The sequence below is a fragment of the Natator depressus genome, chromosome 2, assembly GCF_965152275.1.
Source record: "Natator depressus isolate rNatDep1 chromosome 2, rNatDep2.hap1, whole genome shotgun sequence".
Lineage (NCBI taxonomy): Eukaryota > Metazoa > Chordata > Testudines > Cheloniidae > Natator > Natator depressus.
This window is the reverse complement of record NC_134235.1, coordinates 199,690,962-199,704,666: the sequence shown is the minus strand read 5'-3', so window position 1 is coordinate 199,704,666 and position 13,705 is coordinate 199,690,962. Positions and strand designations below refer to the sequence as shown.

At 42.2% G+C, this 13,705-nt stretch overlaps 1 protein-coding gene across 1 annotated transcript in view; it reads right to left on the bottom strand.

The window, feature by feature from the left end:
• Positions 1–10,914, bottom strand: part of ANKRD28 (ankyrin repeat domain 28) — a 235,172-nt gene extending 224,258 nt beyond the window's left edge. The window contains exon 1 of the mRNA XM_074945705.1: positions 10,773–10,914. Coding sequence (XP_074801806.1) covers positions 10,773–10,799 — 27 coding nt within the window. The 5' untranslated portion in view covers positions 10,800–10,914. The remainder of the gene's footprint in view (positions 1–10,772) is intronic.
• Positions 10,915–13,705: the final 2,791 nt, after the last annotated feature.

Here is a 13,705-nt window from a genome sequence, read left to right as displayed (position 1 = left end):
CTCTTAAGCCCAATGTTGAGAACTTTTGTTGACAGTGCATCTATTTTTTCACGATTTTGTTCACAAACTGTCATCAAATTAGGCCAGTTCTCGATACAGTGCTCAAAACAGTCCACTACTGAGTTCCATCGCACGTTTTATGGGAGAGTTAGCTTGGTTCCTCCCACTTTTTTCAGAGCAGCTGCTGCAAAGTGGTTGTTACAGAAGTATTTTGCAATTTCAACAACATTAGCCTTTATCTCTGGAACACTGAAATCTTTGGCTGGAAGGTGCATCAAATGAGCAATGCAACCGTATGTTATTAGCTTGGGACTCTCTATATAATAATAAATAATTTATTATTCTAAATAATTTCTTCTCATCTTGGATACATTTGCAGCATTGTCTGACCAAGCTACATACTAGACATTTAAATTTTTTTTCCACGGTTTGTTATAGCTTTTACTGCTACTTCTTAGAAGTATTCTGCAGTGTTTGCATTTCCTGATGTATCAATTGTTTCTGTAGGGAAGACATTCCCTTCTGTTGTCACACAAGCACATACAACAGGAATATTGTGGACATTGCTCCACCCATCAAGACTCAGGTTAACAATTTTACCCTCTAGACCTTTTGCACACTGCTCAATTTCTCTTTCATACACGTTATCCTATAATTCGCCTGCGACATCTGCTCTGTTGGGTAGACTGTATCCTGGTCTTAATGACTGAACCATGTTAATAAAGTGAGGGTTCTCGATCATACAGAAAGGAGAGTTTGTTGCATAAACAAACAGGGCAATTTTTTTCATCAATTACCTCTTTTTGTAATCTGCTGGTTCTTACCACAAAACTTATCTATGGTTGTTTCAGGATGATGGAGATTTTTTTTTCTTTTTGCTACAGGTGATATACTGTGGCAATGTGACATACATGATGTGACTGAAACACTATCATTGGCAGATAACTCTGAAACTATAGAAAATGACGGTGATCTTGAAGGTGGATAGTCTTTAGAATCCTGTATGTTGAGGATGGATTTTCCTAAACAAAATAAGACAATGCAGTTATTTAATTATTACCATACTACTCATTTAGTATTACTCATTGCATTCACTGACACTCAGTACTACTTTAAAGGTGAAATTGTAAAAGGAAGATCTGCCTATTTCAGCTATTTATTTTTTATCACAACTGCATCTAAAATGATAGTACCATACAGTAACAGCTATATTTTTTGCTCAAACATGAGAATCCAAGAACACTCCAGAAGGACGAAAGGCAGTCCTTAAGAAAGAAGTATGAAATAAAAAAAGTTTACCAACCTGAAGATCTTGCATATTCAGACATGTTCCTTTCATTATCTTCAGTGCAGCTTCCCCCGGAGAAGGAACACCTCTCATGATGTTGTTTCATTCAGCCAACCAGGCCTTGCATTTCTTTGTTGCATTGTTTGCATTTTGCACGCATGCCTGTCTTACCCACAGGTAGAGGAACTTCATTAAAATATTCCCAAACTGGGTCTCTTTTACAGCCTGCTGACATTATAGGTTTTCCCTTCTCGTGAGAGAATCATATGGTAGATCTCAAATCAATGAAGGCTACATTCAGAAAGACCTTAAGACTTCTGGAATATTGAGCTCAAACAGTCTCACTTTTGTGTCTACTGCCTGTCCCTCCCTTCTCACATTTATCTCCAGACTTCTTCTCCTTGTCCAGATCTATTCCGCCCCCAACAATATTCTATTCATTGAACTTTTTGAGAAAGTTAAGGGATTGACTCGGTGTACACAAATTTGCAGAGGGACAATAGGGTTGAGGTCTGTTATTTCTCACCTCTATATACTATTTATTTATTTTAAAACATTTTTTCCGTTAACAAGCATGTTATCTCTGGAGACACAAATCCACAGTTTGAGAACTGCAAAACTAAGCATCTCTGATGGTATCTTCTAGACTGAGCCCCATTGGGTAGATAGAAAGATTAACCTTAATAATCTATACAGAAGCCCCTGGAACCCCATAAGATTGGGTCCCTAATACTTGAACTATCGAAACACATTTACAAAATTTTTCTTAAACATTACATGACTATATTGTCTCATACTATAGAATTAGAATTTATAATCCCTATTCCATGATGAGATCTTTGAGCTATAATGTATCTTAATTAAAACGATCTTCAGATAAAATGCTTTGAGGAAAAAACCTATCAAAAAAATCCAATTTAAATTAAAAAAATCCAATTAAAAAATAAAAATCATTGATTTTTATCCACCCTGTAGGGAAGTGTTGTTCCCACTGTACAAAGCACCATATCAGGCACTCATCTGAAATACTATGTGCAATTCTGGTCTCTGTTGCTTAAAAATGATGAATTCAAATTGGTACAGGTGCAGAGAAGAGCTACCAGGATGATCAAAAGAATGGAAAACCTGCCTTACAAAAGGAGACTTAATGAGCTTTGTTTAGCCTAACAAAATTAAGGCTCAGGGGAGATATGATGCTTTTTATAAGTACATCAGAGGAACACACACCAGGGAGGAAGAGGAATTATTTAAGTTAAGGGTTAACCTTGGCACAAGAACAAATGGATATAAACAGGCCATCAGCAAGTTTTGGCTTGAAATTAGACAAACATTTCTAACCATCAGAGGAGTGAAGTTCTGCAACAGCCTTCCAAAGGGAGCAGTGGGGGCTAAAAACCTAACTGCTTTTAAGACTGAGCTTGATAAGTTTATGGAGGGCCCGGTATGATGAGGGTGCCTACAATGGCACATAGCCCACCCACAACTGCTATTTGCAAATATCTCCAAAACCGCCAGAGATGGGACACTCGATGCAGAAAGCTCTGAGTTACTACAGGGGATTATTTCCCAGGTCTCTGGCTGGTGGGTCTCACCTACATAATCAGGGTGTAACTGATCACCATATTTGGAGTCAGGAAAGCATTTTCACCCAAGTCAAACTGGCAGAGACTCTGGGTGAATTATGCTTTCCTCAGCCACATGGGGCCTAGATCACTTGCTGGTTTGAACTAGAGTGAATGGTAAATTCTCTAGAACTTGAAGTCTTTAACAAGATTTGAGGACTCCAGTAAATCAGACAGAGGTTATGGACCTATTGCAGGAGTGGATGGATGAGATTCTGTAATCTCTGATGTGAAGGAAATTAGACTAGATAATCTTGATAGTCCCTTCTGGCCTTGAAGTCTATGAGTCTTACAATACATGCAGTAGGATATCAGTTGCACTCAAAGATGAGGAGCTGTTTTATTTAGATTTACTTGCAGTTTTAATATGTCAAATAATTTAGTAGTATGATTTGTATTATACTATAAATTATGTAAACACAACCACCATAAATAACTTTAAGTAGTTAGCCACTGTAACTAAGGCAGCTTCAGTCTCCCACTCAAGTTCCAGAAATAGGAAAGACAGAATAAAAGCAAGAGGAAAATAAAAGAAATACGGTAGAAAGAAGTTGGTAGGAACAAGAAAACAGACCATATCCAGTAGTAGTTTGGCTTCACAAAATTCCAGTGGATTAGGAAAAAGACTGTGGCCAAATGTTGAAAGACATGAGAAAGTGGAAGATATACAAGAAGTGCAGTAGAAGAGTAGATGCATTTCTTCTCCAATGGTTCTTGGTCAATGAACAGACTAACAGAGTTTTGGGGATGTTAATATCCATACAGGAAGGAGGGACTGTTTGCTAGTTCGAAGTTCACAGTGATTTGCAGACTCCAGCAGATACTAGCAATTTTTCTAGAAGCTTTTATGAAGTTAGCTCTTTATTGGCATGACAGGCACGGTTTGGTTCGCCTTATTTTGTTTCCAGATCCTTGGCTACTAACACACCTGCAAACCTTCAATTGGATATGCACAAATGGACCCTTATGCCCTCACAGAGGCCTCACTGAGGTCAACAGGATCTGCTCTTCAGATCAGAGTGCAAGCCCAGGGCTTTTGTTTAGGGTTTTTGTTCTCATCTGAAGAAAAGGTCTTGTTACCAAGTCAGTGGCTCTCATATTCCTCCCTCCCTCTTGTTGGGGTCCATTTACTCAAAGACAGCAAAGACCTGTGACACTAGGTACTCCTTAATAGCTTTATATGTAAGGACCATGGAGTGGAAGCAATCCTGAGCTCCGTGTACTGAGATGGATCAGCTGTCTCTTCCATAAAGGGAAAAGTTCTTTGAGCTACCTGAGCCCAGACATCATCTTGTCAATGCATATGGATTCTGAACCCAAGGGCACCAATTATCAGAAAGTCTGAAGAAAATACTAAGAAAGGAAAATATTTTGATGTCTAATGTAGTTTAGATGCAAGTTTTAAGTGTGGGGGGTTGGGTTGGGTTTGGTGGTGGTTGTTTTTTAAAGCAACCAAAAAAAGTTCCTAAGAGACTGGGAAGGAGGTTGTTTTTGGGCTTGTTTGTTTTTGTTGCTGCTTAGTATTTTAGATGATTTTTTAACCCAACTGCAACCTCTTAAATCTAATAGGGAAGAGACATGAATTCTCCAAAATTTGATATTTGCACAGGGTTAAAAAAGAGTGAAAACTGGTATTTCCATGCTCCCCTCTCACCTCAGAACAACAGCTGCTCTTCTCCCCCTCCCCCATCCCAATGAGACAATTTATCTTCCTAGTCCAATAAGGATAGTTTGGATGTTAATCCTTTTTAGAATTCATGCCAAGAATAAAGTTTAACACTAGCAGTAATGAAAATAGCAACCATGTAAGCATTCAGTGTTCATGAGGACACTGCAAACATTTTTTTAACTGCCAAACGAATAAGATCCATCTTAGCTAAGAGAAAGATAAATGAACAATAAAAAAAATCAGGACATGCACTTTCGAGGTAAGTGGTCAACCTAATAGCTTCATGCAGCCACTTCTTATTCTCTGCCTTATTCCATTAAGCAGAGTCTGACTTCTGGGAAATAATGCATCCTAAACATAGCCTAATGAGTAGTCCAACAGAAAAGTAAAATATGTTGGCAAGTATGCAGTGCACAGACAGCCTTCAATGGCCCCTATCACAGGCCTTAACCTTCTCCCCTTACCTGGGGAAGAAAAAAAAAATGTGAACTATTTAAATATTGATGTCTTAATGGAGGATCCGGTCTTTAATAGTTATAGTGAAGCAGTGTTCAATGAGATTTGCCACAAATCTGTTGCTAGCCTGTTGCTAGAATAGAACGCGATGAGTGGCTATAGATTGATGGAAGAGGTCTCCAAGTTTCAGTAAAAGAAAAAAGTGTACTGAAATTAAGTGTACTAACAGGCATGTAACAGATTATTATGGAAAGTATGGTCTTGCAGGTCTTCTGAAATTAAAAATCATTTATCTACCTGTTTAGAATAAGCAATACTTGACAAAACATTCTGGTGCATGCACACAACCTTAATATTTAGAATTCTGTAAAATTTAGTTCATAGGACAAGTAAACTCTTGCTTCTTGCTCAATGTATCAAGGGTTTCCTAACACTTCTATGACTGAACTCTAAAGGAGACAAACACTATTTGGCTTTCAAGATACCAAATCAACAACTCAAAAAATATTCTCTCAGACAACTAAAAAGCTCTGAGGATTAACAAAGAGGAAGTTTTATTCATTAATTGAGGCATATCAGAATGCAGAGAAAACTGCAACTACAAGTAAACTGCTTTTATTTAAAAAGTTAAAACAAATTTCTACTCTGATCAGCCACTCTACAGATATCAAGCATTACTGTATGCAGTGTGTAGTACTGTCACCTCCATTCCAAGTGAAGGAAAGGCAGATATGAATACCACGAAAATTGTTGGTAAGCCTTTCTGGAATAAGGCAGAACATGTGGCATCTGACACCAGGGTGATGGGCACAGTACAGAACCAAAAAAAAAAAAGAACACTGGCTGGTGCCAGATGTGTTTAGGATGCCACCCAACAAGTTACATGAAGTACCACATAAGTTTGTACAGTCAAGCAGCCTGGAACTAAGAAAGGACTCAATATACTGAAAGGATCTACTTTCCACAATGATTAGCAGATACTCTGCTATGCAAGTGAAACATCAGGTTGTTTTCTCATCATTTGCTTGGCTGTAATAGAAAAACATTTACACTTTTCAAAAGTGCACTACATTCATCACATGCAGAATCTGAGCCTAAACTATTACATCTCTACAACTGCTATGAACAAGGCATTTTGTACCAAATTCTGGCCCTATGAGACTCCATAGCCGAGTCAGCCAGAACTCCACAGCCCAGTTTGACTCCGTGGGTGAAATCCCCGCCCCCCACTGTAGTCAGTGGGAGTCTTGCCATTGACTTCAATGTGGCCAGGATTTCACCCTGTGAGTTCAACAAATATCCTGGTGGAGGGATTTCTGACCACAAGTGTTGCCATATTACACACTGGATGACTTCACAACCCTTTCCTCCTCCAAATGTGTCCTCAAAACCCACTTCTGCTGTAACTAATGGTAGCTAGTACAGTGGCCCAGAAACCCAAACCTAACATGTTTAAATGATAAGGAACAATAAAAATGTATGTACTGATGGCTTATGTAACCTTATTACTGTTCCCTTCATCCTGTAACCCCTTTCCTTTCTATTGTTTGTTCTGCTGGTCAATAGAGTGACCGTTACACAGTTAACATACATCCTTTCTAGACAGTCTGAAAGCTTAACACAACTCAAGATTGTCATATGTGAAACTTAAAATTAACCCCAAAAGAAATCAACCTAAGAAGAGCATCAGAAGTGCTCTGCAACATACACACAATAGGCTGATGTCCAAAGAACCAAGTCACATTTCCAGCTCCATTGCCTACGGAAAGTTACCAATCTCTGCTGAACGAATGAGAATGACCTTGCATTTATCTAATATTTTATTAATTGGATTGTACAACAATCACTTTGCCCACCAATGACGTGTAGCCATCACTGGAATAAAACACAGCATCTCTAACAGCACACAAATAACTTCAATATAGTATTCACTTTGTCTTATCAGAACAGTCTTCTGCCAGGATAATGGAGAATTAACATCTCTTCTCTTATGAAGAGAGGCAAGGTTAGTTTTTTGTTTTGTTTTGTTTTTTAAATGAGCAAAAGATTGGTGACCCCATTTTCACATCTCACTCAAGAGATACTATCTCCTCTAGCATAGTGCCCCTGGTCTGGGGCATTGGTTCAGTGCTGACCCAGCAAGAAGAGTTCCACATTAGGATTAATGAAGAAAAGTTTCAGCCCAAAAGAAGTTTAGACAATTTTTTTAGTATTTGTAGGAGGTGCAGATGTGATACTCCAGAAACTGAAATTCTCTATCCACAAAACTTACAAGATTATCAACAGTACAAACATTCTGCCGTTCTACTAGAAATATACCTGAGCCCCCTAAAGAAGGATCACTGATGGAGAACAAACTACATTATTCCTTACTCTAAGTTTTTCAATCCTTAATTTCTGTTAAAGTTGACAAGGGTATTAATATGCATTAACTAAACTAGACAGATGTCCAGTAGAAACTAGACTGAAATAAATGGGTCTCTCAAAGAACAAAGTACAGACATACACCAACTAACGACTTGACCCAACACCCACTGAAGTTAACAGAATTGCCATTGATTTTAATGAATGCTAGAGCAGACCTTTAGTTTGACTGCTACTAACAAAACTAGTCAGGCTATTCAGTTCTTCACTATAGGTACCTATTGCCAGCACTATGATCTATGTAGTTCCACTAGCATATTATTAATTTGATTAAATAAAGCTAGTACTTTCACAAGGAAGAATACTTACAAGAATCATAAAACTTCATATATAACAGATTTAACTATAACCACAATTTACAGTTACTGAATGCTGGAGTTTACAGCTTGGCAGCAAATACTAGAAATGATGCAGCATTTGACACTTCTATTAATATGGTACCCTAGAATAACTGCTTCCTCCAAACACTATCCCCCCAAAAATATGCGTTAATTTTCAGGTGGGGCTGGTCAATACCAATTTAAAACAAAAAACTTAACATACTTCAATGGGGCACCTAACTGGTAGAGCATCACAAATTCTAAATGAGGCACGTGAGATGCTATCACAGCAGATCACTGAGACCAATCCAAAAGATGGCTATTTGAGTGGCAAGGTGAGAGCAGCATGCCACCAGCTGGGAAGAGAGCAAGATCTTTCATCTCAAAAATCTTCATTTTGTTAAGTAGCAGTGTATCCAAAGGTTATTCTTACTATAAAAAGAAAAATAAATTTCCATTATTTAACAATTATACACACAACTCACTAAATGGGCTTAAAAATTACACGCCATAGCAACGCAGAACAGCTTCCAAGTTTTCACACACTGATTTCAATGACAGCTGGCATTCAATTATCAACAAACACTACACAACTCTAACTATTAATATATCTTTTTAATAACATATTTTCTTCAAAAGATGCTTCCATCCCTCACTCTCTTTCATACCAAAATATCTATGCAAACTGACATTCCTATAAATGTTTAATTTCTCCAGATTAATTATTCTTCATATTGTGGTAGTACCCAGAGGCCAGGCTCCAACCACACTGCTATTTTTTCCTGCTGCACAGTAATAAAATTCAAAGAGATAATTTACATGCTATTGCACGGATATGATTATTACTCCAGAAATTATTTCATACTTAGGGCCCTACCAAATTCGTGGTCCATTTTGGTCAATTTCATGGTCAGAAAATTTTAAAAATGGTAAATTTCATGATTTCACCCATTTAAATCCGAAATTTCACAGTGTTGTAATTGTAGGGGTCCTGACGCAAAAAGGAGTTATGGGGGGGGTCACATGCTTATTGGAGGGCGGGTGCAGTACTGCTACTCTTACTTCTGCGTTGCTACTGCTGGGGCTGCCTTCAGAGCTGAGCAGCTGGAGAGTGGCAGCTGCTGGCCAGGAGCCCAACTCTGAAGGTAGAGCCACTGCCAGCAACAGCATAGAAGTAAGGGTACCATGGTATGGTATGCCGCCCAGCTCTGAGGCCAGCACAGAAGTAAGGGTGGCAATACCAAGACTCCTTAAAGTAACCTTGTGTCCCTCCTGCAACTCCCTTTTGGGTCAGAACCCCCACTTTGAGAAACACTGGTCTCCCCCCATGAAATCTATATAGTATAGGATAAAAATCACACAAAAGACCAGATTTCACGTTCCGTGAGGTTTTTTCATGGCCAAGAATTTAGTAGGGCCCTATTCATACTGTACATGTACACCTGACAGCTTGGAATCTCTAGTATGAAGTGCTTATATGTCATATAAATGCGAACAAATCAGCCTTCTCTTCTCTGCTTAGTTAGAAGAAATCAATATAAAGTGATCATAAAATTAAAGCCCAAAATAATTATTGTGAATATTAAATGTATTTGGGGTCTTATAAGACTTACTAATCAAATTTCAGGTCTTCCATTAAATCTGAGTTTTTATTAACTTACTGACAATAATCAAGACAATTATTTATAATTCAGTAGCCACCGTCCCATCTTGCTAGGCATTGTACAAGTAAACACACAGAGGGCCCCTGCCTGAAAGAGCTTACAATCTAAGTGTAAAACATGATGCACATGGATACAAATATACAGAGAGCGCAATGTAATGATGAGATACTGGTTAGCATGATAAGTAGTGGTCCACAGCACATCAGCTGCTTCACCACTGCCAACTATTTTTGTAGGCATCACAGCAAATTGTTTTAAGGCGGACAATATAATGGGCTTTGTGGATTTTTATTGAGATGGCTGATGCACAAAGGGCAGCATGGTAGAAAGCACAAACATCCTAAATCAAAACTGGCACTATTGGCAGAACATAGGTGGGAGGTCAGCATCTTCCTACTGTATAAAAAAAAGAGAGGTAAGCCAGAGAGGGCCTTAGAAATGAAGACAAGTAGTTTGTGTTTGATGGGGTGGAGAAGAGAGAGCCAGCGAACCGACACAAAGGTCTGTAATGCAGTCAAAGCAACAAGCCAGGAAAGTTATCTTTGTAGCAGCATTTTAACTGGGTACATGGAACACAATGAGATTTGTCAAGGCCAGCAAGGAGGAGTTCGCAGAAGTCAAGGCATGAAATGAAGGCCTGAACCCAGGAGCTTTAGCTGTACAGCTGGAGAAGACAGACCAAGATTTAGACACAAAACCAGACCAATGTCAATGCTCACCACTAACATAGTACCTTCCTTCTCCAAAGGATTTTACAAAAACTGAATGGTTCGGATGATCAGGAATACAATCACGCCATTAAAGCAGGGCGGACTTCCAGCGTCAGAGACACTAGAACTGGAGAGAGCAAGGCGGGTATCTTTTTAAAGTGATCATGGTGAAAGGCAGTCACATGTCGGCGTGCTATTTAACCCCTTTAGTCACTCTCACACCTCAGAGGGTGGCCAGCGGGCGTGTTGCCGGGAGCGAGGGCGGCTGGGCATGTGGGCGGGCAGGGCAGACACCGCGGTCACCTGTTCGGCCCCGGCCGGTTACCCGGGAGAAGCCGGGGGGCGGGGACAGGCAGCGCCGAGCCCGCCCACCCCCCTCACAAACACGCCGCAGGGTAACAAGAGATTCGCCCGCACCGAGCACATGGGCTCCCAGCCCCCAGCCCAGCGCGGAGCGGCGGGCACTGAGCCCGACCGCGCACACGGGGCCCGGCAGCCCCCTCCCCGCCCGCAGCCACGGGGCCTCCCCCGGAGCCTGTCACACACGCAGGGGGCGCGCCCGGACCGGGAATGGAGGAGGGAGGGAGGCAGGCGCCGCTTCACCGCCCTTCGCACCCACCTGCTCGCGGAGTTTAAGGAAAACCATGGCGAGGCCGCCTCACAGACCAGCCGCCGCCTCCGGCCGCCAACTGACTCCGGCTGCCCCGCCTCCTCCCAGGGGCCGATCAGCCCGTGCGCAGGCCACGCCCCGCGCCCAGCCCGGGCTCCGCACCGGGCGCCGAGGGGGAAGCCGTGAGCCCTGAGGAAACGCGCGCGCGGGGATGAGGAGGGGGAAGTCCCCCTCCTGCCCCGCCCCCTTCTGCCCCGCCCCCGCGTCGTTCTCAGAGGCAGCTTCCGGAATTAGACTCGGGCGGCCTCAAAGCAGCTCCCCAGCCGCCCCCCCGTCCCGCCACTCACCATCAAGGGCGGCGCTTATTGGGCCAGGAGCAGGGGTCGGGGCGGAGTAAGGGTAGCGCCGATTGGCCGGGCTGGGGGAGCTAGCGTGTGATTGGCGAGGAGCAGCAGCGGGGGTGGGCGAGGCATGTTCGGGGCACAGGGCGGGAGGCGAAGTTACGGAGGTGGGCAGGAGAGAGGGTGACGGGCGTGAGCGATGGGGGCTGAGCCTGTATCAGGAACTGCAATTACCCCCCCCCCCGCTTCTGCCCCTCCACCGCCTGGAGAGAAAACCCCGAAGGCGCCGGGATGGTCACTGCTGCCGCCAAATGCGGGTTCATCTCCCTCCCCCAAAGCAGCGACTCGCGGGGGAACCAGGACCCAGCCTCCGGGTGCCCCAGTGACCTTGAGCTCCTGTACTAGCCTGTCTGGCACCTCGCAGGGGAGCGGGTTATCATTAGGGTGACCATACGTCCCATTTGGGCCGACAGTCCCCTTTTTTAAACGCTGTCCCAGACGTCCTGACTTTTTTTTTTTTCCTTTTTGGCGAGAATGGCCATTTGTCCCCTTGGCTCTTGCCAGTTGCACGTTGCTCTGATCAGTCGCCAAGAGCAAACAGAACAAATGCCCAGTTTTGCCAAAAAAGCGAGTTGTGCCCCCTTAGTGGGGGGCAGCAAAACGTTTCGGGAGGCCAGTGGTGACATGAAGTGCTGGGCAGCGGGGCTCGAGCCGCCAGCCCAAGGCAGTGCAGGGATCAGGTGGTCAGCCCCAATCCCTGTCGCATGGGGCTGGGGCAAGCAGCAACACCAGGTGGCTCGGGACAGCCCTGTGCGGAGGTACAGGCGAACGGTGATGTCATGCATCTCAGGCCAGCCCCCCACAGTGTCCCAGTTTTACTTTGGTAAATATGGACACCTTACTTGTCATAGAGTGAGGTTTAGGGTGTGGAGGTGACAACCAAGGTGCTGTCATGAGGCCAATTGGAGCCTCCTCTATGTGGGGGGGCGGGGGAGAGGGGATTGTTTATGTTGCCTGGATTTTAAGGTAAAGTTTCAGAAGATATGGAAGATATTTTCCAAAAACTGTCAGAGAAGTTAAGTAATGTGAGTAGAAACCAGAACTACTTTGTGAAACTTGTATTGCAAACAGCCAAATTCTAACTTGGGATTCATTTAGGGTCTGATACCAACCTCTTTATTTATACTCAACAGCATCTCACTCCACCAGTGGCCCCATTGAGCCCAATACAACTGAGCTCCAGGTGGTCAATGAAGTAAGAAGGAGCTACTTACACTGCACTCATCAACATTGTATCTCAGCATCTTGATTAACATCTGTCATGTGTTACTTCTCTCATCCTCTCCCACAAAGGGAGAAACACGTGCAATGGAATGTCCTGATTTGGTAAGGTTTTGGGGGAAGAGCCTCTAGGCAAAAGAATAAACAAATAGCTTTGTTATTAACTATGAATGCTCAGGGTCAGTCATAGCTTTTGCAGAGTCCTATGTTAAGATATGTAGGGTCTCTGATATGATTCTTATCTTCCAGGGGCCACAGATGCACACATACCAAAAAGGGGCTATTTTTAGGAGCTTTTTGGGTATACCTAAATATTTTTAGGTATTTTTAATATATATATGTTGCTATGTATTTATGTTAAAGAAGGTCAAAGAAAGGAGTCTTGCACTTAGAAAGGAAGGTGAAAAAGTTTGTGATAGTTCTTAATTCCCAGGGGAGTTCATTCCACGCTCTCAGAAAATTTCTCAGGAGCTGGTCTCTTTCTCTCACACACACAAGAGCTATATTCTTATTATAGTGAGTTCTATTGTTCCAGATATGCATAGTTATCAACCAGAGTCTTCATCCCAGTACTTCAGGCAGTTAAGAGAGTACTGCTTGAAATAGGATTACTGTAGTGTACACTAAGGATATTTTAGTGCACATCGGCAAGGTCCACCCATGCCAGTTAGTGCACGACACACTGGTGGGCAGTAGAATTTACATCCTTGATGTTATACACTAAGGCACCGTGTAGACGAGACCTTAGATATCCTGAGCCGAGGCCACTGAGTGCCTTAAAGATAAGAGCAGAGACTATTAACTTGATTTGAAATTCTATCGGAAGCCAGTATAGGGAATAGAGGACAGGTCTGATGTTTTTGCAATAGCCTGTGTTGCTGAGAAGACACACTACAACATTCTGTACTAGTTGGAGTTTTCTAAGAGCTGAAGGCATGATGACCAGGTATATTTCATTGTTGTAGCCAGCCAAGAAGTGATAAAGGCACAGTGGATAAAAACCAATAATTTCTAAAAGTGATTATTTTAAATGGATTTTTCTGATGAAAGTTAAATCCATTTTTTTAAAGTTGATCTAAAATTAAATTTGAAATTATGACAACCTATAGTATAGCCCAAACTTACTATAATCTATTAAAGTAATTTAAATTAAATTAAAAAACCATAGTCAAGCAGTACATGTTTGCTGCCAAAGTTTTAGAGGCAGTCAAACCATGAAACTTGTGGAAATCTCTGGCTAAGCACCTGGAATCAGAGTTTGTTGAAGTGCTAGACCAGCTTTTGAAAGCAGTAGCTGCTTCTGCAGGTGCAGAGAAAATG